Source organism: Aulostomus chinensis, chromosome 16 (genome assembly GCF_037954235.1).
Source record: "Aulostomus chinensis isolate RoL2024-O1b breed Wild chromosome 16, RoL_Achi_v1.0, whole genome shotgun sequence".
Lineage (NCBI taxonomy): Eukaryota > Metazoa > Chordata > Actinopteri > Syngnathiformes > Aulostomidae > Aulostomus > Aulostomus chinensis.
This window is the reverse complement of record NC_141335.1, coordinates 2,758,355-2,782,924: the sequence shown is the minus strand read 5'-3', so window position 1 is coordinate 2,782,924 and position 24,570 is coordinate 2,758,355. Positions and strand designations below refer to the sequence as shown.

At 45.6% G+C, this 24,570-nt stretch overlaps 2 protein-coding genes across 7 annotated transcripts in view; both read left to right on the top strand.

The window, feature by feature from the left end:
* The window catches only part of arfgef3 (ARFGEF family member 3), a 42,781-nt gene extending 24,515 nt beyond the window's left edge, over nucleotides 1-18,266 (top strand). For 2 of the 6 annotated variants that reach the window (XM_086180230.1, XM_086180226.1), the window contains 23 exons: nucleotides 641-791; nucleotides 1,051-1,365; nucleotides 3,144-3,277; nucleotides 3,555-3,700; nucleotides 3,952-4,131; nucleotides 4,519-4,660; nucleotides 4,872-4,994; nucleotides 5,686-5,789; nucleotides 6,149-6,293; nucleotides 6,416-6,544; nucleotides 6,712-6,888; nucleotides 6,981-7,095; nucleotides 7,224-7,326; nucleotides 10,670-10,801; nucleotides 10,959-11,089; nucleotides 11,257-11,265; nucleotides 12,238-12,456; nucleotides 12,574-12,745; nucleotides 13,025-13,126; nucleotides 13,366-13,751; nucleotides 14,204-14,690; nucleotides 15,134-17,365; nucleotides 17,626-18,265. In XM_086180230.1, the coding sequence (XP_086036356.1) occupies nucleotides 641-791; nucleotides 1,051-1,365; nucleotides 3,144-3,277; nucleotides 3,555-3,700; nucleotides 3,952-4,131; nucleotides 4,519-4,660; nucleotides 4,872-4,994; nucleotides 5,686-5,789; nucleotides 6,149-6,293; nucleotides 6,416-6,544; nucleotides 6,712-6,888; nucleotides 6,981-7,095; nucleotides 7,224-7,326; nucleotides 10,670-10,801; nucleotides 10,959-11,089; nucleotides 11,257-11,265; nucleotides 12,238-12,456; nucleotides 12,574-12,745; nucleotides 13,025-13,126; nucleotides 13,366-13,751; nucleotides 14,204-14,690; nucleotides 15,134-15,325 (3,794 nt within the window). In that variant the 3' untranslated portion in view covers nucleotides 15,326-17,365; nucleotides 17,626-18,265. Of the gene's footprint in view, nucleotides 1-640; nucleotides 792-1,050; nucleotides 1,366-3,143; nucleotides 3,278-3,554; nucleotides 3,701-3,951; nucleotides 4,132-4,518; nucleotides 4,661-4,871; nucleotides 4,995-5,685; nucleotides 5,790-6,148; nucleotides 6,294-6,415; nucleotides 6,545-6,711; nucleotides 6,889-6,980; nucleotides 7,096-7,223; nucleotides 7,327-10,669; nucleotides 10,802-10,958; nucleotides 11,090-11,256; nucleotides 11,266-12,237; nucleotides 12,457-12,573; nucleotides 12,746-13,024; nucleotides 13,145-13,365; nucleotides 13,752-14,203; nucleotides 14,691-15,133 lie in introns of all 6 variants that reach the window. The other 4 variants (XM_086180229.1, XM_086180224.1, XM_086180227.1 and 1 more) reach the window with 3 other exon arrangements.
* Nucleotides 18,267-21,301: 3,035 nt separating this feature from the next.
* Nucleotides 21,302-24,304, top strand: LOC147247132 (uncharacterized). Its single transcript, XM_086179960.1, has 2 exons — nucleotides 21,302-21,574; nucleotides 23,259-24,304. The coding sequence occupies exons 1-2, from the start codon at nucleotides 21,464-21,466 to the stop codon at nucleotides 23,724-23,726; spliced, it is 579 nt and encodes a 192-aa protein (XP_086036086.1). The 5' UTR covers nucleotides 21,302-21,463; the 3' UTR covers nucleotides 23,727-24,304.
* The last annotated feature ends 266 nt before the right edge of the window (nucleotides 24,305-24,570 follow it).

Here is a 24,570-nt window from a genome sequence, read left to right as displayed (position 1 = left end):
TGGCCTATTTTAAAACTGTTCTCATATCTGGGGCGCACCGCATTATAAGGCGCGTAGAATAGAAACTACTGTAGTGGCAGGGGTTGTGTTATGCATCCACTAGATGGAGCTGCGCTAAAGGGAATGTCGACAAAACAGTCAGATAAGTCAGTCAGTCAAACTTTATTAATAGAGTACAAACCAACGTTCTGACAACTCCGTTCACTCCCAAAACAAGTTGGTGCATTGGTAGCTGCGTGACTGTTAGCCTTGAGTTTGAACTCTGCGTTGTAAGCGTGTCTCTTGAAAGGTGCCATTTTGGGGTCTTTATATACACACAAGTGGTGTGGGACTGGAATTCCCCTTTACTGTTTTTACTGCTGTTACTTCGGCGACGCCCCCTGACTATGGTAGCCATAATGAACCAATGTTGATCCATATATAAGGCGCATCGGATTATAAGGCACGCTGTCGGTTTTTGAGAAAATTAAAGGCTTTTAGGTGTGCCTTATAGTGCGGAAAATACGGTACTTAAATGTAGCATGTAGCTTTTACAGATTACCAACCACTCACATTCATGGTTTTACACACACAACCACATGCTGCGTCAGTTATGCCCCTCAGGATTGTTACAGAATTGGTTGCGTGTGTGTGTGTGTAGTGAAGCAGCGTGTTGAGCAGCGTCTGGAGCAGATCACTCGTCCTCAGGGAGTTCGCCTTCACACCGCTCACGTGTTGTGTATGGACGCCATTCTGAATGTGGGGCTTGAGATGGGCAGTCACAACCACGACTGCTGGCCGCATGTCTTCAGGTACACACACACACACACACACACACACACACACACCAGAATGTTGTGCAGAAAGTGTTCATTCACATCAGTGAGTCACACTGTCAACTTGCGGAGTCTCCTGGCAGCAACAAAAAGGTATTATTCTGTAACTGAAAATAGTCTTCACGTTTGAACTATTTACTTCAGTTTGAGTTTTGTTTCTTTATATAAAATTAGAAAAAATGCAATCGTTGTGCCAACCATCAAAAACATAAATGTGATTTTTACTGCCTCTCAGGGTGACAGAGTACATCAGTTCCCTGGAGCATAGCCACTTCAGGGACGCCTCATCTCAGCCGTCCTCAATGACCACCATCACTCAGCAGAGCCAGCAGGCGGCCGGCATAGACCTTGGCCTGGAACTGAGCTGCGAGCCCAGCCCAGACGCCTCGGACCTGGGTCTGAGCCAGCCAGTCATCCAGCCTCTCTCTATTCAGGAGCTGCTTAGAGAAAGCGGACGAGGAGGCAGAGGTCTAGACCTGAAGAGCGGCAGCCTGATGACAGGCCCCAGTGCCACCAAGGCAGTTTGTACACTGTCAACGCAGGCAGACAGGTATAGCTTCACTCTGATACAACCTCCATTAGGATCACACATGGTACATTTACCCGAATTTTTAATTTCTGCACATAGTCCAACTAGCTACTTCTCCCTGCAGTCTGTCATCACATCTTCAATAACGCATAACAGAAGAAGAAAAATAATGCATCAAAGTTGTAGTTTGGCTTAAATTAACATCATGAAGTCATGTCGATTGCACAATGTTATAAAAGCTGTAGTTACAGCATCCGTGATTGGATTTGGTCCCTAAAAGAATCACTTCAGCTGTGCAGTTTTTTTCTGCTGCTGGGGAAACTCCATAAATGGCTAGTTCCTGAACAAAACGCTAATGCTACTGGTAGCTCCCGCCAGCAGCCTGGAAGGAACCAGGCTCTGACACAGGCATATCTATGTTGGTCTCTGGTTGCTAACATTAGCAATGTTGCTGATAGTCAGCAGCGCTAACAGGTTTTGTGCTAACAGATTTTGTGCCAACAGATTTTCCCTCTTCTTATGAACAAGTATACACAATACTATCAACGTTTCCACTGCACTTGTTTCGGAGACATAAGAAAACTGTTTACGTCAAATTTCAGGTCCATTGGCTCCGTTAACTGTCAAAGCTATTGTCCTAATCAGTGGTCAGACTTTATAATCACTCCATCTTAATTCTATCCTTTTTCTGATGTTTGATATTTAAAAAAAACGGCGCCCTAAAGGTTTGTGTCTTTTTTGGCGTCAGCATGTTACATTAAATGATCAGCCGACACAGCAGTTTTTATCTCTGGGAGTTTTTCCTGCAGTCACAAGATGGCAGCATCGCTTCATTTAGGAGGAAGTTCAGAGAGGGAAGTGTGTGTGTGTGTGTGTGTGTGTGTGTGTGTGTGTGTGTGTGTGTGTGTGTGTGCGCGCGTGCACACTTATTAAAGTTCGCTCTGTGGTTCAGCTAACATGCACTCAGTCTTACGCTCGCACTCAAACACACACACACACAGCTGCAGTAAATATGGAGTGTGTTTATTCCAAGGATCATCTCTTATGTAACTGTTATCTGGGCTGCTTTTAGGAGCGAATCAACAACAACAAAAATCCCTCTGATCTTTTGGAACAGATGGACTGAACACTTTTACAAGCTGCAAGTGGTTCCAAAACATTGTAAATAGTCGTCTGCGCAGGGCTGCCCCAAAAAAACTCAGCCCGGAGAACAGCGCCACCGGATTTGTTTCCCCTTAAACTTGGTTCCTTTGCAACCTGAATAATCAGAATGTTTGTTTGTTTCACATCACTGGATTTTGTTTGCTGCCTCTTCCTCTCTGAGGCGAAACGAAGCCAAACTCAGAGAGTCCAGAGTGTGACGAGTTTGCCTCCATAGTCGACCAGGGTGTCGGTCTGATGGCCAGTACTTCTACGCAGTTTTGCTGGAGTCTCTTGTTTGGTCATCATCATTCATGAGGGAACAACAATGAACATACAGAATGTTTTATTGAAAAATCCGTAACTTGTATATTTAATGTTGTTCCAGATGCTGTGTGTATTATTAGATATTCTAGAGGAGCAGACTCCCTCTGGACGCTACATCTGCCTGGTTGACGGAGGCACCATGTGAATTGGCCCAGATAATACAGACATGCTTGCTACCATAAACTCTTCCAGAAATTATATCTCCACAATTATTGCAAATGTGCTAGGTTTTACTGGTTTGATATTTGTTTTTTTCTAGTAATTTGTTTTTTTTTTGGGGGGGGGGGGTAACAGAGGCACATGCTAACAGTATGGAATGGTGTGTGTTCCAGGTTGTTTGAAGAAGCAGCTACCAAGCTGAACCTGGTAGGTCTGGTGGGTTTCCTGCAACAGCTGAGGAAAGCTTCTCAGTCTCAGCTGTTCGACTCCGTCACTGAGACTGGAGACTATTCTTTGGCAATGCCAGGTACACACACACACACACACACACACACAGAGCCTCATTTCCTCATTCAAAACAAACAAGATATTAGTTATAAGGATGTTAATTAACAGGATTATTTTAGAGTGACAGAGACTTTTCTTTAAGTCGTTTTAATTATAAAATAAAACTTAAATCAATCCAAATCCTGATGTTCACTGTGTAGCTTCAGTACTGCAGGGGGTCTTATCTTCTCAGGTCATTACTTTTAGATTACTTTCGCACACTTATCAAATCCTAATGAGATTATATTTGTCTGCAGGAGAAGCCAAGTCAACGCTGGAGCGCCGCAGCGCCCTCCATCTCTTCCGTCTGGGAGAAGCGATGCTGCGGATCGTCAGGAACAAGAATCGACCTTTGCTACACATGATGAGGGCCTGGAGCGTGGTAGCGCCACACCTGGTGGAGGTAAGGAACTTAAGCCTCTGTGATAAAGGGAGAGCTGCTCTTCAAGGGTTATTTACACTCAATATGGAAAATAAAATCGGTTATTTTCAAGAATATGCTTAAAATTCTTTCGATATGAAAGCTGTAGTCGGTGAGAAGAATAGATCAAATGTGTGTTTGAGGTGTGTGCCATCAAGGCTCAAGGTTTTATTAATAGCAGAAAAAGACATCAAACATGAGATAAAAAGAGCTTAGTCTTCTTTTTCTTCCAGGCGGCGTGTCACAAAGAACGACACGTATCCCAGAAGGCAGTTTCCTTCATCCATGACGTTCTGACCGAGGTTCTGACCAGCTGGGCCGAGCCTCCACACTTCCACTTTAATGAGGCGCTCTTCAGACCCTTCGAGCACATCATGCAGCTGGAGCTCTGCGACGAGGACGTACAGGACCAGGTGACGTCAGATAAGAGAAGATATTTGTTGGAGTGCCAACTTGTCCTCCCTCCCAACACCAATAGTCACCCTGTCCTGCAGCGTCCCCTGCTGCCTGAGACGGTCCAGCTGGACACTCCCATTACTACATCATTACCTGAGAGCTCACAAGTCGTCATCATCTGAACGTCATCAGACTCAGCCTTCATGTTGTCTGACTTCATTATTTCTTGAAACCTCGCTGACCTGAAAACTCTCAATGTTGTAATGCTCACAGACAAAATCTGGCAACAGACAGACGTGTAAAACATCTCCTGACAAGCTAGCAGCGATCGGTTATAGTCAGGTGAGAAATGTGGTACCTCTATGTGTCCCACGCAGTTCTGAAGACGTGTCTCCTCCGTGCAGGTGATTACATCCATCGGTGAGCTGGTGGAGATGTGTTCTCCTCAGATTCTGTCTGGATGGAGGCCATTGTTCAGCGCTCTGAGGACCGTCCACAGCAGCAAGACAGACACCAAAGACTACCTGCTGGGGGAGTACTCCATGGGTACATCTGCCCCCGCTCTGATCCACACACACATTTCCATACACACACTTGCTTTTACACATCCATCTTTGACATTATTGACAGAAGATGTTTGTCGGAGGGAAGAAGTGACAGAAATGAAAACCATGCCTGCCAGATATTAGATCCGTTTTATCATAAAGAACCCCCCTTGATTCCAGACGTCCCCTCCTTTCTCCCGTCTCTTCTCCAGGGAAGTCCCAAGCTCCGGTCTTTGACGTCTTCGAAGCGTTCATCAACACCGACAACATCCAGGTTTTCGCCAACGCTGCCACCGACTACATCATGTGCCTCATGAAGTTCGTCAAAGGTTTAGGTTTGTCGCATTTTTGTTTTTGTTTTTCTGCTATTTTATCCTGAAATCTGGCCAAAACCTTTGGGTTTGATTGAAAACATTTTTATATTTAAAGAATTATTGTCTGGAGGGGGAAGTAAAGTTGACATAGTATTCCTACAGGAAATATACGTCTTTGGGCTCAAATTGTGCTTGCTGTATCAATTTTAATGTTTGGGCTGTGGGCTGTTTTTTTTTTTTCATATTTAGGTGTGTGCTTGTGTGTGTGTGTGTGTGTGTGTGTGTGTTTATGTATACACACACACACACATATATATATATATATTTATATATATATTTATTTGTATATTTATATTTATATATACATATATATTTATATATATATGTGTGTGTGTGTGTGTGTGTTTGTGTATGTATATACACACACACACACACACACACACACACACACATATATATATATACATATATATGCTGACATTGAGTTCACCCTGGATGGGGTGTCAGTCCGTTGCAGGGCCATCAGGAGCAATTAGGAGCTCAGTATCTCGCTCAAGGACACTTGGACATGGTCACCGTGGGAAGTGAGGCTCAAACCCGCAACCCTTTGGTTGCTAGATGGCCACTCTACCTCTGAGCCACGCCTCCCCCAGTTTATACGTATATCTCTTTGTATTTACGTATTTTTCTTGATTTATTCATCTGTTCGTAGGTGAGGTGGACTACAAGGAGATTGGAGACTGTGTCCACGTGTCGGGTCACAGCTCCACCGACCTCTGCCTGCCTGCGCTCGACTACCTCCGCAAATGTTCACAGGTAGAATCCTTCTAGGTTTCACTCTGAAATCCACTCAGGAGGTGAACAATCACAGTACTGTGATTTTTAATGTTTCAGAGGTTTAGTTTTTATTTAGGTATTTCATATTTCATGGGTTTGAGACCCATATTGAGACCTACCAGGAAATGCTAACTTCCTTAGCATGAGCTGAGGGTGTCACTCTCAATTTCAACTCGAGGAATGAGTTCCCTCACTAGGGTGTTAGCCTGGAATGCTGCTCCTTCCTTCATGGTGCTTTTCAGATTATTCCAAAGAAAACCATATCTTGTTAACAGGGAACTGTGGCATACGGAAGGTGTCCGTTCTCTATGTTGCTTTTCTTTTTGACTCTTCAACAGCTGCTGGCTAAAATTTACAAGATGCCGTCCAAGCCGGTGTTCCTGGGGGCACGGCTCGCCAGCCTGCCAATGAGAGCACAGGAACGCTCAATCAGCAGCGAGGACGGGATAGATTGTGTCCTGCAGGAGTTTGATGATGACACGGGTGAGGATGAATTACTGACTCGCTCTCCCTCCTCAGTCTTCATCACAGTCTTCTTCCTTCTGAATATTTCTGATGCATCCTCCCATCATCCTGTAACTTAGCTGTCATATTCTGTCCCACAGGTCTGATCCAGGTGTGGATTCTCTTACTGGAGCAACTGACAGCGGCGGTTTCAAATTGTCCACGCCAACACCAACCTCCAACCCTGGAGCTGCTCTTTACTCTGCTCCGAGAGGTCACCACGGTGCCAGGTGTTGTAGATACGTCCAGTATATTTAAACCAGGAATGAAACATCTGCAGCACGAGTAGATGAGGCAGACAAATCTGTCATTTCCAATACATCCTGCTTAGGTCCAGGGGCAGGAACCACCTTAGCAAGCAGAACAGGCGCGTGCTTACTGTGTCTCCCTCATGCAGGTCCAGGGTTCGCCATCTTCTCTGTCATCCAGTTGCTACTTCCTGTGATGTCACTGTGGCTGCAGCGTAGTCATGGTGACCACGCCTACTGGGATGTAGCGGCAGCAAATTTTAAACATGCCATCGGCCTGTCCTGTGAGCTGGTGGTAGAGCACGTCAACAGTTTCATACATTCAGGTGAGAGGTGTGTGTGGTTGTGTGTGTGTGTGGGGGGGGGGGTGCCAGGTGTATAAAAAGAACCTCTGTGTTTCTGCCTTCCCTCCTCTCAGATATCGGTTACGAGTCTCTGATCAACCTGATGTTGAAGGATCTGTTCAAGCTGCTGGTGGCCTGCGTGTCAGAACCTGCAGAGACCATCTCCAGAGTGGGCTGCTCCTGCATCAGGTGACATCGGGGGATTCCTCCTCATCTCCTACTTAGACAGTTATTTGGTCAGACTACTGGAGAGTGGTTTTGTTTGTCATTGGCGCAGATTTAGTTGTCTCTGTCTAACTGTCAGTCATATGTTCCAGATATGTGCTGGTGACGGTGGGTCCGGTGTTCACGGAGGAGATGTGGAGGTTGGCGTGCTGCGCTCTGCAGGACGCCTTCTCTGCTACATTAGAGCCTGTCAAGGTGCTCACACACACACACACACACTCCCATGTACATGCACTTGATTGAAGTACTCAGATATAAATTCTTTATGATGTCACATCAGCAGATACACACATGTGAAGAGACAGGAAAAAAATATAGAAAAATAAATGAACCAGCAGGTCGATGTAGTGAACGACATCAGCCATCAGCTGCTGCTGGAGACTGAAGTCATTTAAAAGCTAGTGCAGTACTGTTAAAGCTCCCTGTTAAGCTTGATAACCCCAGTTAACCTTTCACACACACACACACACACACCAACACCAACAAGGACCTGCTCTGCACAACAACTGTTAGCCTCATCTGTGTCAGGGTTTTGTTCTGCTCCATCTCTCATTCGTCTATTACACTAATTAAAGTGGGCGGAGGAACATATTGTTGGTGCTGCTGCTGCTGTTAACCCACATCTGGGTCTGCTGACCACAGCTGGCTCTTCCTGTTAAGAGTAGCAGAAGCAAAGCAGTGCTTTTTTTTAACACGTGTACTTCATAACTGGTCAAATATCTACTTAAATAGAATCGTGCAGAGGTGACATAAACTTCTGTTCACCAAAGAGTTATTATATATAGTTCAGTCATAAATCATCTGAATCAACCAATAAATCTTACATCTGACATAGAAGTTGGATTTTGGTCAAGGGAACCTATGGCAATGCTAACTTTTGATCTTGAGTGTTTATCTACAGCTGATGCTAAGGAAGTTAGCATGTCCTTGTTTCATGCAGCAGTAACCGCGGCAACATGCTGCCGCCTCTTTGTTCACAATGTGTCATTTGAAGTGCAAGGTTATCCAGATGACCTTCCTTGCTGAGAGCTTGTTGAATGTTCAGGCACTTAATTTCCCAGCCTCCTCGGTTCTGTGAGAAGTGATGCCATGTGGTGACATCACTCCTGCTGTGCGATGGTGGTGATTTTTAGGAGCGTGAGAGCGAGTGATCACAGATTTAGCAATTACAGCCCTGGCGGGGTTCCGAGCCTCCCTTCCCTTCCTATACGGTCAACGGCTGCTAACGAGGATCCTGTTGGTGTGCGTGAGTGGAGGTGACATCACAGGATAATTTGATCGTGGAACTTGTGTGTTCCTGTAGGTTTGTAGCGGCTGCCTGCCTGACTACAGCTAAGCAGCTTTACAGCTTAACATGTGTGTGTGTGTGCGTGTGTGTGTTTGTGTTTGTGTTTCAGAGATGATGATGATGATGATGATCTTGCCACCACTGACAGATTTTATTAATTTGTTTCCAGCAAATATCATTTCATGCTAGCAACCACAGTGTTACCACAGTGAAGCTTTAGGCTAAACGCTAACATCTGCATGCTAACATGCTCTCAGTTATAAAATGCGGTTGTTGGGAATATAAATGTTTACATTTGTTGGACAATTTCGACTAATGACCTGAGCGTCCGCTGTCCCATCCACCCCAACCAATGATGGTTCCCCCAGTAAAACCAGTCCCTTTCCTGTCCTGTTTGAGAGCCCTCCTGGTTTTGCGCTGCGTTATGGCAGCCAGGTAACTCAGGTGGTAGAGCTGGGAGAGTGGAGCCACTGTGGGTTTGAGTCCTGCCTGGGGCCGTTGGGAACAGCACCATCCCCCTTTTTTCTTCTTCACTTCAGTTTTCCTCTCAATAAAAAGCAACATAACAACACCCCAAGGAGAGAATAAACCAAATTACTGCGTTTTTGTATCTTTGCCTTTCCTGGCACTTTGCCACATTGTTGGTTTATTACGGACATTTACCAATCAGTGGACTAGCTTGAAAGCAGTGTAACCTGTGTGAGTACACCTGCAGGAGATAAACAGCTCGGTCACTAAAAACACACTCCATCTCTCTGCTAGAGGTCCGAATCACCGCAGGGAACCTTCCAGTCAAATGCATTTTTCTTTTTGTTCTTTACGAGGGAGTTTGTGATGAAACTACTACACTGAGATCATCGTGCCCTCTAAACACGCTTGTGTTTATCGCAATAATGCCTCAGGAGTTTTTAGGGCTTTAAACATACATCGCAGTTGAATATGTAACATCTCATCATATAGCTTAAGGTGCTCTTATGCACATTGACTGACGAGCTGTAATTTTCTTTATGTAACAGCTTTTGTGGTTTAAGTTATTGTTTTATGTGGGTCTTATTTCTGTTTATGTAAGAACTATGAGAGGCTTGATGTGGTACAGAAAGATGCAGCGATTGCGCTCATGTATATTCAGAAGGCAGATTTTAATCTGTACATTTATGTTGATATATACTGTAAAGCCATTTCTCAAATTTGCTGTAAGTTTGCTTTATATGCATTTGGTGTCTTGAGAGATTTCGAAGACACAAAAAAGATGTCTTTTGCAGTTTCATAAATATTGGACCATAATTGTGTACATTAAATCCACATGACCATACAACCAATAACTCTGCAATTTCCACACCTGAAAGGACCGTCATGGAAAGAAAGGGTTAAGACTTTAAGATTGTTTTAATCATGTGCGTTGTTTCATCTCAGATCAGCTGACAAAAACAAAGCACTCACATTTTTTTAATATTCAGATTTCTTTGCCCACATTGAGTGGGGAAAAAAGTAGATCCAGTGTTTGAAAGCTGAATATGACAAACAGCTGACAGTCTGTCGACGTCAATCTTTAACATGTAGCTTATGCTTTCAGACCTGTTAATACGTGACCTTTGACTGGGTTTATAGAAAAGCTGATTTGTTTTCATGGCCAGTGCATTGAGGCCACAGCTAAAGTACACAATTTCATATGGAGCACACATCCATGCCGTGTAGTTTGTCATTGTTTCACCTAGTTGAAAAATTACCTTTTAAAATGGTCATGATTTCAATCAACACACATGAATTTTACATTTTTTTCAGTAAGTACACTTATTTATTCTCATTCCTCTCTAAAAAATGTAGATACACTGAGAGAGCGCAGACCTCCAGCAGGGCCTGTAGCTACCCCTTCACCCATAGTTAACCAAAGCCACGACCCGAGGAGAGGCTGCTGCTGCTGAGGACTGAATTTGTAAGAGGAGGATTAATGTTGGGCAAACCAACATTGTGATCATCATCCATTTGGTCACTTTTGATAAAGCTGCGCTAACGCTTCCCATCCACTACCATTCATTACACTAAGCTAACTAGCGGTCAGCAGGTCCCTGTGGTCTCTGCTCACCAATGCAGCTCAGAGAGACGGATCTCTATCTGGAGGTCAGCAAATAAGGATATTTGTGGAAAAGTTAATGTGCTCCCTTAAAGTAAATCCCAAAAAATGATGATATTGAGATAAAATACATTTCCAAAATGATTCGAGTTCAGTATACTGTCTGTCTGTGTCTGTAGAACCTTCTGGCATGTTTTCATAGCGGATCAGACAGTTTTTCTGGTGATGCCTGTGAGGTGAAGGTGGCTGCTCCGTCCCACTCGCCTGCAGCTGAGGCGGAGTACTGGAGGATCAAAGCTATGGCTCAGCAGGTCAGTACGAGTATGTACTGATGTATGAACGCTGTGGTGTGCCGTACTCCATCCTCCCCAGTATTCACAAAGAAAAATGATGAAATGTCACGCAGTCATACTGCGTTACTGCTGTTGGGCAAGCGGAGCCAGTTGATGCGTCCTGCTTTTGTCCCAGGTCTTCATGTTGGACACCCAGTGTTCTCCAAAAACACCCAACAACAAGGAGGGTTTTGAGCATGCTCAGTCCTGCGTTCTGATCATTGAGCTGCCGTCCGACCAGCAGTCCAACGGACACACCCAAAAGAGGTGGCCAACACACACACACACACACACACACACAGACACTCACGCTCACAACAAATACACACTTTAAGTTGTATATCAAAATGTTGCTTCAACATGATTCCAAGCTACCAAACTAACAAGTTTCCTTGTTTGCTTTCCTGCTGCTGCTGCTGCTGCTGCGGTTGTAGGAAAATAGGGTAAGAGTGTGTTATGTGTTTGTTACAAACAGTGTTGTTGTGTCCTCCTGTAGTTCAACAATCATTAAATTAGATTGTAGTTAAACAAACATTAAACAAACACCTGCAGAGCTGCAAGATGCTGAGAAATCATGGAACATTCAACACGTTTGTAGCATGGATTTAATGTGTGTTGGTGCGGCGACATTAACTGTTCTGAGGAGCGCAAAACATGTAAAGCATTTTAGCGCTCATCCATAATCTCACATTAACAATCCCTTGGTTTTTGTCTCAGGGAACCAATGGCACCTGTAGCTTTTCGGTTTAGAAAATTATGTCATCACTGCAGCGAGAGGCTGCAGCAGTGGCATTTCAAGCCAAGAGCAAAACAAAAAGGATCGATCTTGCAGCTCGACCTGCATCTATCACTCCTGCAACCTGCTGTAACACACTGCTGTGTGTGTGTGTGTGTGTGTGTGTGTGCGTGTCAAACGCAGCTTTGTTTTCAGAGCATGACACAGCATTTCTTGTACGAAGACTGTTCAGATATGAAAATCATTAGAATACATGTGGACCTTCTTAAAGTTGTAGTTTTAATGTGTTTGGCAACCACAAAGCAAGAAAAAAAATGCCAACATGTACTTAAGTCGTAAAGTAGTTTGTGTAGTGGCTCGAACATATAGTATACATAGGCGGGCACATGGCAAACAACCCAATAAAAGAGCACTGTACAGAAAAAGTAACTCCACATGTCGCTCTGCTGATCCTACATGTGCATGAGGAATTAATTACGACATTACGTCCATTAAGTGTTCCTCCTTCAGATTATTTCATGTCTCAAGATGGATGTTTCCATGTCTGGCATTGTGTGTTTTTCATCTCCCTGCCTCCTTGTTGTGCAGACATTCTCTCTCTTCATGTTATTTTGCATATTAGACATTAAACTCGACGTATCAGGTGTGATCACACTGTCCCGATTGATAAATCCTGCAGAATCCCATTCCGGACCATCGTGGTGAGCCTGCTGTCCCACCAGGTCCTGCTCCAAAACCTCTATGACATCCTGCTGGAGGAGTTTGTCAAGCAGCCTGAATGTCAAGAGAGGGTCACGCCTGTGACCTCTGACCCCGGTCGGCCCACTGCAGGCTTCCTGCGATATATCTCAATGACAAATTTAGCCATAATCCTGGATCTGCTGCTGGACTCGTACAGGTAGCTGCACCAGGTTATTCAGTATACATGCACATACTGTAGTTTGGATTTATGATGCTGACGGTGCAGAGATCTTGCCACGACAGACAGGTTGTGATGATAATATTTGCTCTGCAGGACAGCGCGGGACTTTGACACCCGCCCGGGGCTGAAGTACCTGCTCATGAAGGTGTCAGGTGTGTGTGGAGCAGCCAACCTGTACCGTCAGTCTGCTATGAGCTTCAACCTGTACTTTCAGGCGCTGCTGTCAGCAACTCTGAGCCAGGCAGACACCATGACGGCTCAGCAGGTAGCAACCAGTCATCAAAACATTTCAGATCGCCACCTACATTAAGATTGCAAATCATTTTTCTCCAACATGGCACAGACAGGAAGTCCTGACATCTCCTGGCAGTGACAGTTATTAACTCAAATACTTTTCAATTACTAATTAATTTATTGATCGTATTCGTTTCACCCAGACCTCAGCAACAACCACCTGTCCTTATATACCTGGCAACCACAAACTACCATCTTGGAGCACTTGGATTAGGATTTGTAGTTGAAACTCTCGTTCCATCTTTGGTAGGTGAAGAGGATCTTGTACGAGGAAGAGGAGGGCAGCTCGGACTCATCTCACCCCGGCTCGGCTTCCTCGGAAGATGAAGACATTTTTGAAGAAACGGCACAGGTGACGCACGCTTCTCTGGTAATAAACTGAGATATTTTCCGCTTCTCTTTTAAAACAAAAGGGTGAAGTCTTGTGTAGTTACATCCGTCACAGTTACATAAACATTGAAAACCGAGTTGAACAGATAATCCTTATTGTGCCTCTTTGTGTATCATAGATTGACAAAATGATATCAACAAAATTAAGAGATTTGTGTGGATTAGTCCTGAGTCTTGAGTCTTCTGTCTGTTAAACGCCAGGTCAGCCCCCCTCGTGGCCGTGATAAGCGTCATCAGTGGCGCGCTCCGATCCCATCGCTCAGTGTGCAGCCGCTGGGTAGCGCTGATTGGGCGTGGCTGGTGAAACGTCTGTACAAGCTGTGCATGGATCTGTGCAACAGCTACATCCAGATGCACCGCGACCTGGAGAGCACGCTGGAGGAGACGCACCTGCTGAGAGGAGGAGGAGCTGCAGGGGATCACATCCTGTTCCTGCCTCTCTTCCAGTCAGAGAATTCCACCCCAACGTCAGCAGGGGGGCTTTCAGCGAGGGTCACGCCATCGGAGGAAGGAAGTTACAGGTGTCAGACCGCAGACACAAGTGCAGCGTCACCAGGAGACACGCCCACTCCAAGCCCCGGCTACAGGTCCTCCTTCACTAGTTACACACCTGATCTGTTATTACCTGTCACCACTATTAATGCTAGACGAAGATACAACTCTCGTCTGCAGCATGAATGTATCACAACGCCTGGACACGGGAGGAGTGCTGGCCATTGCAGTCACTTACAGATATTTCAAGAGCCCTTCTAGGGACAAGTGCTGCTAGGTTTTCAGTAATTGTGCCAAAAGTTCAACCAATCATCCTTTCATCATAAAGTTTGATGAGATGTAGTGTGTGGTTTCCTCACTTGAGACATGTCCAAGATGTCTGCAGTGATTAAATCAGTCCACCAGCCACCTGCATATTTATCAGCCTCTGGCTGCACCCTGGTTCTTTCTGTGCAACTTTATTTGACTTCAAAGTAGCAAGAAATCCAATTTTGCAAAGTTGTACGGTTCATCTTTCTCTAGCAGCAGACTTCTTCTCTCTTCACAGCTGCACAGGCAGTCTACCCACACACTTCCGCACTGGGGGAGAGAGGAGAGACTCCAGCATCACAGGAAGCTCCGTTGGAGGAACTCCTGGCAGTACTGGACCCGGAAGGAGAAAGGAATGGTGGGAAAGCGCCGGTAACAAACTGTACACCATCGCCACGGACAAAACCATCAGCAAGCTGATGATGGAGTACAAACGGAGGAAGCAGCAACAGCAGCAGCAGCAGCAAAGTCACGTCAACCTGTTCATGAAGGAGCAGGGCTGGGGCGCGGCGGCAGCAGGGGGTGGCAGCGGTGAAAGGAGGTGTCCAGTAGAGCCACAACGGCCGCCCCAAAGGCCTCAGCAGCTGGTGGACCAGCAGGGGCCCCCTTTGAGGCACTCGGTCAGTGCAGGGCCGGAGGTGCTGAGGCAGGAGAAAAGGTCCCGGTCTGGATCCACCATCAGCTCTCACAGCATCTCGCTGAGGGACTCGGAGGCTCAGATACAGGTAAAACACAAGATATTAATGTGAGGGAATAATGCAGAGATCGCAAGATATTTGGTAGAGACCTTCAGAATTCTCACAGGGGTTGAAAATGCAAAACGAGTCCAATAAGAAATCCTCTCCAATGACTCACTTCACTAAACTCAAGTTTATGAGAGCAGGAGTGTTTTAGTACTTAAGGGAGCATCTCAGTTAGACAGTATTTTGGGGACAGAAAAGCTGGGGTTACTTTTTTTCCCGTCTAATTGTTGCTTTAGGATTAAGAGGATGGGTGAAGTCAGAATAAAGTTGGGATTAACAGGCTGATATTCAGGATTTTTTAACGAAGGAGGAGGTGTGGGTGGTATTTTTGGAACAGTTTTAGTGTGAGACTTATTTTGGTAGTTTTGGTATGAGGACTGACTCTCATGTGTGTTCAAAGCTGGTGTTCCTGTCCCCCCCCGCAGGCGTGGACCAACATGGTTTTGACCCTCCTCAATCAGGTCCTCCTCCTGTCAGACTCCTCTTTTCTGGCACTCCAGCCAGCGCTCTACCCCTGCCTCAGCCAGCTCTCCTGTCATGTGACTGATGCCCGCGTCCGGCAGGCGCTGCGTGAGTGGCTGGGACGGGTCGGCAGACTCTATGACATCCTCGTGTGACATCACAGCGAGGGAGCATGGAAATATCGAAGACAGGAACAGGTGATTGGTCCCATTATGAGACGAAGTGCCCATGCAGTAGGTGGAGACTAGACTGACGACACTGATGAAAGACAGGACACTGACACTGACTGGGTTTTAATAAGAATGTGGTGCGAAGATTGGAAGCTTTCTTAAGGATGTTTTTCTGTAATGGAAGTTGTGTCATGGCGAGCATACCTTTCCTTTCTCTCATTGCTATGTCTGTGCTTGCTTTGATGACTGCCGGGTGTATGAGTGGGGCCCTGAGGTGGACCGGTGTGGAGTCATTTGCTCGAGTGGCCCTCATATTTTGCACAAAAGTTGCTGGTTGTTTTCTGTAATACTTTTCAGTTGCAAACTGCCAGATCTCTGAACCATAAATGTCAGATTACCGGTCTGGATGTGCCGGAGCTTTGACAGTGTGTCGATGAACCCCTCCATGCCCAGACCCTCTGGAAGCTGTCTTTCCTTCAGCTTGTCCGTCCGTCAGCCGTAACGCCAGAGTAGCGGTCACCGTGTCGGTTACTAATCATGGCGATGACTGGAGCAGCTACACAGACGCCAGACACAGCCATCTGATCTCAAACATGAGTAATAAATAGAAATGAATTTATCTGTGACCAGAACAAATGGAGGAAGTGTACAGCTGTTGCTCTCTGGACTGCAAGCCTAGCCACCGAATGTGATGCAACTTTTGTAGCTCAGCTGCTGCACGAACTGGTTTCTCACTGCGCTGGTTATGTCCATGCAGGCGGCAGTCGCAGTCGCTGTTTGATTGATTCCTAATGGCGGAGCTGAAAGCAGCGTTCGTCTAAACAGGCACGTTTTGAATGTATGATGCGGCTGTTTGTCCGATTCCAGAGGAAATGTCTGGCTCTTGTGCTTCTACATGCTCTGTTTGCTCGTCGACCTGAGGCGATACGGTTGCTTCTCAGAGCTTTTTTTTTTCTAAAACAGACAAAAACCACATTATGAAGCATTAAGAGTCAATCAGAAGAGGGAAGTTGCAGCTCCATCGTAGTTATACAACAAATCTGTGGTAAATATAGCGTATTTCACCAGTGAACACCAAAGATGATGCCAAATGCAAACCATCGTAATCTTGGAGAGCGTCAAACATTCATTTAATTCCTAAAATGCAAATCACAAGAGCTGCTGGATGAAAAATTTAGTACTGCAGAAGAAGAGGACGACGTCACTTTATGTCTTCTGGACGCCGTTTTAAGAGATGTTGTGTTTTGTTTTGTTTATTGCATTTACTCTGATTGTATGTGACTATTTTCTATATTCAGCTCTAAAAACTGTGCTGTCTCGTTCACCTGAATGTCTTTATTTATTATTCACCCTTGAACCTCCTGGATTTCTCCAAAAAGGGGCAATCAAGTATGTTATTGAAACCAAATGCATCGTACAGTTTGTGTATTGCTTCTGTTTTCTTTATAATTTCTTTTGCAGTTTATGTATGAACATGTATTTCTGTAAACAATTCATTATTTTAAATATTTAATGTGCTGTATTGAGCATATTCTATTTTTGGAGTTGTTTTTCATGTTTTCCCATGTGATGCGCTGTCTCTCTATCCGCCCTCTGTACTTGTTATATATCGGCCTGCAACTGGTAACAACTAATAATTGTTCATGTGTGTCACTTTTGATCAGTGTCAGAAAATGATGAAAAATGTCCGCCCACATTCCCCTGTGAGGAGATACTCGTTTCATAATCACGTAGAACAGAAAGGCAGCGAATTGTTACATTTGAGAAGAGAATATTTGGCGTCTTCGCTTGATGAATGATTTAACCAAGTAAATGATTATAAAATTTGCCAAACTGCTTGCTGGTTTTGAATAGAATCAGTAGCTGGCAGGTCCACAACTCTCCGATGACTTCAGACCAGCAGTGTGAAGGCACTTTACTCCCTTCAGTGGTTTGGGAGACTGCAGATGCAACACATTTACCTGTGAAACTCCAGCAGTGTTTAGTGGACAAAGAAAACGTCCCCTGACCTTCCATCAGCGTGAGGTGAGTCGATGAAGAATGAATTTTCATTTTTAGATGAACGATCCCCTTTGAGGTGCATGACATATGGGTACAAATCCCCAAAGCCTCAAAGTCCTGGCCGGTTTGATTCCCAGCTGGATGGCGACTTAAGTAAATTGAAAATCATTTCCCAAATCTCTCTCTCTCAACCGTCCCTATCAGACAAATGCGTAACTGCCCAAAAATCCTAAATTGTGAACTACCAATCTGCCAAATCAAGCCATCTGTCTGATGTTGTTCAGGTCCCCCTTGTGCCACCAGAGCAGCTGATGTGGACCCCACCAGACCCGTGAGGGAGTCCTGTGGTGTCAAGAACCAGGACGCTCGCAGCAGATCCATGTCTTCAGCAATAAGTGAGGCGGGAGCTCCTCGGAGGGACCAGACCTGCTGTCCGCTGGTGCCTGTGATCCAGGACTTGGACCGCCTGTGGTATCCACCTAGGGTGACACCACTCTCTGAGCCGCTTATCTCAAGTTTGTCTCTCGTCAAAGTTGCTCAGACTCCTACACATTTGTCCATTTTTCCACATAATTGACATTTGATATAAGTGTCAGTTATTTCTCTTGTAATGAAAATATCAGCATGAGTTGAGCGTGATATCGTTATTTTATCTGGTCGGCGTCAGACGTGGTGGATGGAGTCGCTCTGCGGCCTTTTCCACTGCCAACTCGTCAGTGCTTTCGAGTAAAACAGAGAATTCTGATATTTAAACTTGATGACTGATTCTGTCAAATACTCAGTTCAGGTCTAAGAACGGACAGGAAATAAAGACGCATGGAAGATCATCAAGCGTGAGACTGTCATGTCAAGTAGTAAGACAAACCCTGGAAGGTGAAACAAGGCTTCGCGCTGCAGCACAACGTGTGCAGAGTCCCAGTCTCAAGTCTGAAACAACAGCGGGAGAACGAGGCAAATCTGCACTGACCTCCATTCACGTTACTGTGCTTTTTGGGACAGATTATGACTGAATAAATGAGTGAGTGGATGCAGAAGGAGGGAGTGGAACTGACGAGGGTGATTAAGTGACGCTATTGAGGACGGGCCGGCAGGTCGGGCGGCGGCGGGGGCGAGGGGGGGGGGCTGAGCTTCTGATGCTCCAGAAGATTTCGTGTAGTTTTTCCCCACTTGTTTCACTCTTCAACTGTACTGTAAGTTGGATCTAGAAATATGTAGTGAAGAGATGTGGGGCGTCTGTGTCACTCTTCAGTGCCCCAGATAACGTTTAGTTACGTCTGTATGAGTGCTGAAGAACCAGGATTTGAGTGTAAATAAGAATTTCTTGATGTTGTTTGTATCCCCTCAGCAACGCTTAAACGACCGTTAGACTGTTAATTAACTTTAAGCAAAGCGCCGCAGTCACCGTACGCCATTATTACCATTCTCTTATCAGGTCTGTGGGAGCCGCTTCAGATTCGTCTGCTGCCCTTTTTGCTGTCTTGAAGTCGTCATTTCAAGTTCTGGCAGTGAGTAGAACCAGTATCGCATCCCTGTCGTGTTGTCGCGTCCGCCTCGGCCCCTCCCAGTGTCCCTGACCCGTCCCTGTTTGTCTTTTTCTCCCGTCTGTTTGAGGACGAGCAGCGAGTGGACAGATGTTGCCGGCCATCAGCGTGATCATCAGCAGGAGAGGGATTTAGCTGGTGTTAAGTCCATGACTGTGTTCCCACGTAAAAACCACTAATGTGTCAGTGTCATGCAACCGCCAGCCTGCCTCGCTCCGTATCGTTTGTTTGACGCTAACGGACCGTTTTTACGCCGAATCCACCGACGCGTCAAATCTTCTGCGTGCTCTTGTTGCGTTTTCCCACCATTTGACAGAGCTGAGATTAAGAAGAGATGAATTATTGTGGCGCTGAAGATCATCACCAGCACAAACTTCATCTGTGCTCTAAGCAGATTTGATGCCCTCTGCCATAACTCAGCTCCACCGCCAGAATTATTCCAACCACTGCACAGCGACGTCTGATTGCAGCTCCATCCCTCTGCTGAGAAACTGTAATTTCATTCAACTGTTAACTTGCACTGCAATCAGCTACATTTCAGTCTTATTGTGGAGGGAGGGATTATTGAGACAGATTGAAGAGGAAGTGACCTACTATATTTGCTCCGTTCAGATTGGATCCTGGAAAAGGTTTTACTGAGCAAATGAGGAAAAATACTTTAATGAGGTTTACGTCCCCGATGGCAGAGAAGTTTTAGAGAAGAGAGGCGTTTGGTTTATCGACTTGATGGATAAAAGTCTGAGTTTGCGGGGAAGCGAAGCGGCCGTCTGGGAGTAAAAGTAAAGCAGCTTTGATTGGGGGCCAAACACCACGTTGTCCTGTTGTCTGACACGAGTGGCGAGTATATGCATGACCCAGACATCTGACACAGTTTCTCTAGTGGATCACGAGATCGCCACGGAGGCTTATAGAAGCAGAGGAGGAATCTCTCCTGGCCAAATACACGGTTTCAAACTTCAGCATCCATTAAGGGTATGGGCAGGTTAAGGAGGATAGCAGGGATGATTTTAGTTTTTAAACTTTTGAAACTTGCTGTGAATTCTCTTAGTCGGTAAACAAAAGCTGAATATTTCTGTAGCTTATTGGAGCGAAACATCGTTTAAATGTTTTTGCCCTTTAAGGACTCACAACTTGGTGTTTTGCGCTTCCACGGATGTTTTAACGTCCCATTCAGCTTAAAGCTAATGACTGCTAACAACCGCGTCATGGCACCAGCTTGTTGAGCTGCTACTTCTGCCTCTTTTTAACAAAATAGCAACACCGTCAGTAGCTGCCACACGTATGTGTGTGTGGCGTGCAGCTGCTGGTTCCAACACCAGAGTCAGCAGGCGGGAACCGTCTTCATCAGTTGGCGAGATTCCTTTTATTGTGTGAGACGGGTGGAGGCCAATACTTTCAGAAGATATTAAAGTTCTTAGGGTCCGCTCTCTTTTTTCTTACTTCGACAAGTTGTTTCCTGCGTGTAGACACCAACACACCCTCTGACTGGTTCAAGAGAATGTAGATGATTTAGCTTGAAGCTTCGGCCTGTTCTGGAAATGGCGTTAAAATATTTGACATGTCCTTCAGTGACCTTGAAGAGGAATGGGTTGAAAGTCCCAGCGCATGTGAACGGGCCAGAGAGAAAATCAGGTGTATTTTTATTATCTCACAATATTTGCAGTATTCGTATCAGGGCAGAGTAGTACTAGCACTTCCTGGTTGTCCCAGTTTTCTTCATGTGACTCTTAATGTCCTGGTTGTTGTGCAGACTTGAGGCAAATGTCCATCAGAGGTGTTACTGAGGTCAGTGGGAATCGGGCCGAGATAAACGTTCTTCACAACATTGTGATGTCACATTACATTTGACCTTCGACCTTTTCTACATGCAGTGTCATCGCTTCATTATTTCATGCTTGTTGAAATTTGTTTGACATTTTGTCATAATTATTAGTGCAAGAACGCCAGGGTTATGGCCTGAAAATTTATTTGCGCAACAAATAGAGGCGACCTTTGACCTGTGAGGTGACACCTGAGTCCTCGGGGTGTTTCTGTGAACAGTGTCGGACATTGGGATGAATGTTGCTCTCAGGTGAGCTTTGACCCCCAAACCCTTTCTGCGTATTCTGGAATAAAAGAGGATATTTGGGCCAAGCTTGCAGAAATTCCCTGGAGGCGTTCTGGAATTTGACGGAAAGTTGGAGGGTCTGAGGGCAAACGTGAACACGTGTAAGTGTACCAGGCCGGGGTACAGGTACTCTCAAAGTGAAGTATTTCTACTCGGTTGCACACACACACGCATGTGCTGACCGCTGGCAGGAGCAATAAATCCTCCCATCAGGACCAGTGACGTTTCTGCTCTGCTGGACTGTCTGCTGGCCTCATTTCATCCAGGCCCCCCCCCCCCCTCACACACACACACACACACACACACACACACACACACACACACACACACACACTCACAGTGATTATTTCAGGCTGATCGCTGCAGTCCTGTACTCAGTGTCCCTCTGAGCTGTCTGTCCGTGGACTCGTCCTCCTCCTCTCTGTGTGTGGGCCCCTGGCTCCGGCTGGGCTTCACCTCCTCCACCCGTCCACCATGCGGTCTCTGCTGGAGAGCAGCTGGATGAAGTTTGGACCCGCGGGCCGAGACTCCCTGGACTGGTCGCCCGGACCCTCGGCGCTGCCGTCCACCGACAGACAGGAGCTGGTGAGTTCAGACCCAGGCAGCTTCCTTCATTCATTCATCCGACCGCTGATTCCCTGGAACACAGATTATTAAATCTGTGAAATCTCAAAAAATGAGAAGAAGTCAAAGTTAATCTGGAATGTTTACAGAACTCTTACACACTCAAGTTTAATACGGCGAATGCATAATTTGCACATTTGGTTTCATGCAGATTTTACAAAACAGAAAATAAGCATCGCTTCTATTTCTGTATTATGAAAAGAAAACTGCGTTTGTGCACACGCACATACGTGTGGCGTCTAATGCACATACATGTGGCGTCACATGGCCGTAACATTGTGATGTCCTGGTGTTCGGCCACCGAGACGATGCGACCACGTTGTAGATCGTGTTGTCATCCGATTGTGTCGAACGTTGTTGTTCGCAGCTGGAAAAAGCCTTTCTGAGATGAACCGCACCATGAAATGTTTTATTTCTATAAATAATTTCTCTATCTTGCATTCATTTGTTCAACGTTATTTCAGGTCTGGCGGTTTTTATTTTCACGCTGAAATATTAATCTCAGATTACTGACACTGGATTGTTAGGTTACAGTGAAACTACACAGTGACTGAGGTCGTTTCTCCTCAACCAAAACGACTACAAACTCATTCTGAGTGAAATGAAAGTGAACAAGGATGAACAACCACTTCATTCATTCACGAGGATTCACTGGTTCGTGGTCCTGCGCACGTGGAAACGCCAACGGCGAGTTCTCTTATCAGTACTGATGTTGCCTCTGTTGGTTGTCTCCAGATACACAGACCTGACATCGTTAAGTAGATGGACGATGAAGAAGAGTACAAATACACTCAGGCTTTGTACTGAGACTCATGTTTTCATTCCGGGGGAGACAAATAAAGTACAAATTGTGTTAAATATAATGGTACAAGTCTGTGCCATCTTACAAAAGCTGTAGAAAATAGCTGGTACATATTTCCCCGAACTGAAATGCATTTACTGGAAAGTATAAAAGAAAAGTTTTCTTTGTTGCTTGGCCATCGTGTTGCCTACGAAATCATTTCAGAAGCCTCTGAGTTTCATAAATGTGAATATTACACATTTATTCTTTGCCGAGTTTCAGATCATGGACGATAAATCAAATATGTTCAGTATTTTAGTGATTGTGTTTGCTCTCTAAGCCTTTTGGCTTTTTGTGGATTAATTCCACTAAAACTGATGAGAGGTAGGAACGCCTGTGTGTGGCGCCCTCTGTTGGCCAGACGCTAGCAGCTCCGGTGCGTCTGAATGTGGCCGGTTACAGTCGTATGGTCGCATGCTGCTTCACATCTGGAACAATCCCCCAAAATATGAAGACGTGATTTCACATTTCATGTAAAAACCTGCAATACTTGGATATGCGAGTGTACAGGTGTAGGGAATGTAGTAGTAGGTGGTTTTCTGTTGAATCTCTTGTTCCAGATGGGTTCAGTGCATCTGGTCTAAACTGGGCCGTTGGACGTGGCGAGTGCTTTTATTTTAGGTACGGCGTCTACATTTTACAGACGGCACCGGTGGACTCTTACTTCTCTTAGGAAGAACGTCGGCCGCCGCGCAGACACCAGCCTCTGTTATGATGGCAGTCGTTCTTTGGCACTTGCATGTTCACGAGTGAAAACCAATCTTTGAGGAAAATAACGAACGTCTTTTATGTCTGACTCTGCAGGGCCAGCAGAGTTCAGGCGAGGCCATCATCAGCGCAGGATCCATAGCCTACATCGCTATAGCAACCATCTCCTTCCTCCTCCTCTTCATCAGCGCCTTCAGTTTCATATACTGGCGTCGCAGGCGGGGCTTCAGCTTCAACGGCAAGCTGGGACTGGCCAATGTGATCGCCCTGGAGGACCTGCAGGACCCAGAGAGGAACTGCGAGCTGCTGTCCTCCATCCGGCGCAGCAGGGAGCAGCACCAGCTCCCCAGCTCCAGCTCCGAGCAGGACCTGACGGACGGAGTGTTTCTCATGGTCTACCTGCCCTCGCCGTATGAACAGACGCTCACCAGGATCGCCAGAGCCGCCAGCACCAGCAGCTCGAAGGAGTTGCTGCCGCCGAGCCCCGGGCCAGAGACGGGCAGCAGATATGAGGAAGAGGGGACGATGATGAAGGACGTAGTAGGAGAGGAAGTGAAGGACTGAAATCTTTCTGCTGTGGTTCCATCTTGCAAAGCCGCATTCCAGCCCTGTCCTGCTGCAACAGCACCTCCTCCCACTGAACATGGAAACGCTGGCTTGGACAGATTTGGCTGTTTGGAATTATAAATCTCACAATTCAGGGGCGAAAAATCTGGTTTTGAGCGTGAGATTCAGGAATTACCGGAATAAAACTTGCGATTTTCCAATGACAGGACAGTTTTTTTTTTAGTCCCGTCTGCCTCCCTGCGGGATGTACAGTGTTAAAATAACTGACGAATATATGTTTTTATAGTGAGACCTCCACAGTGCAGCTCATTTGTTAGTTTTGTTTGCGTGTGAAATGTAACAATAATGTACATCTGTATTGAAAACTTGGTCTTTTTTACTCTTCTGATGTGTGTCTCTCGGTAACAGCGCAGTCACACCCGTGTCGTCCCTGAGTGAGCCTCAGTAGCAGGATTTACAGCAGGAAAAAAATCACAATTTTGTAATAATATTTGTATTTATTTTTGCTATGTGGCATTTATTTATATACCTTCTGTCTCGCTGTTTGACCTCTGGAAGCCATGATCATAAATAAAGCGGAGAAATCAGATTTCCTCTCTTTTCCTCTCTGTTTCTCTGTAAATGTTGCAGGGACGACTTGGATCCGAGCAGCAGGAACATCCTGGTCCAGGAGGTTTGTTAATGTACAAACCAGACAAAAATGGATGAAGAGGTGAATATGAAAGACAACGTAAACATGCCAGGGGTCGGCACGAAAAGGAAAAGTTAAAATATTAAATCAGGAGCCAAGTCTGTGTGCTTTCTTTCTCCCAGAGGCTTTGTTTTAATACGCACCTAAAGT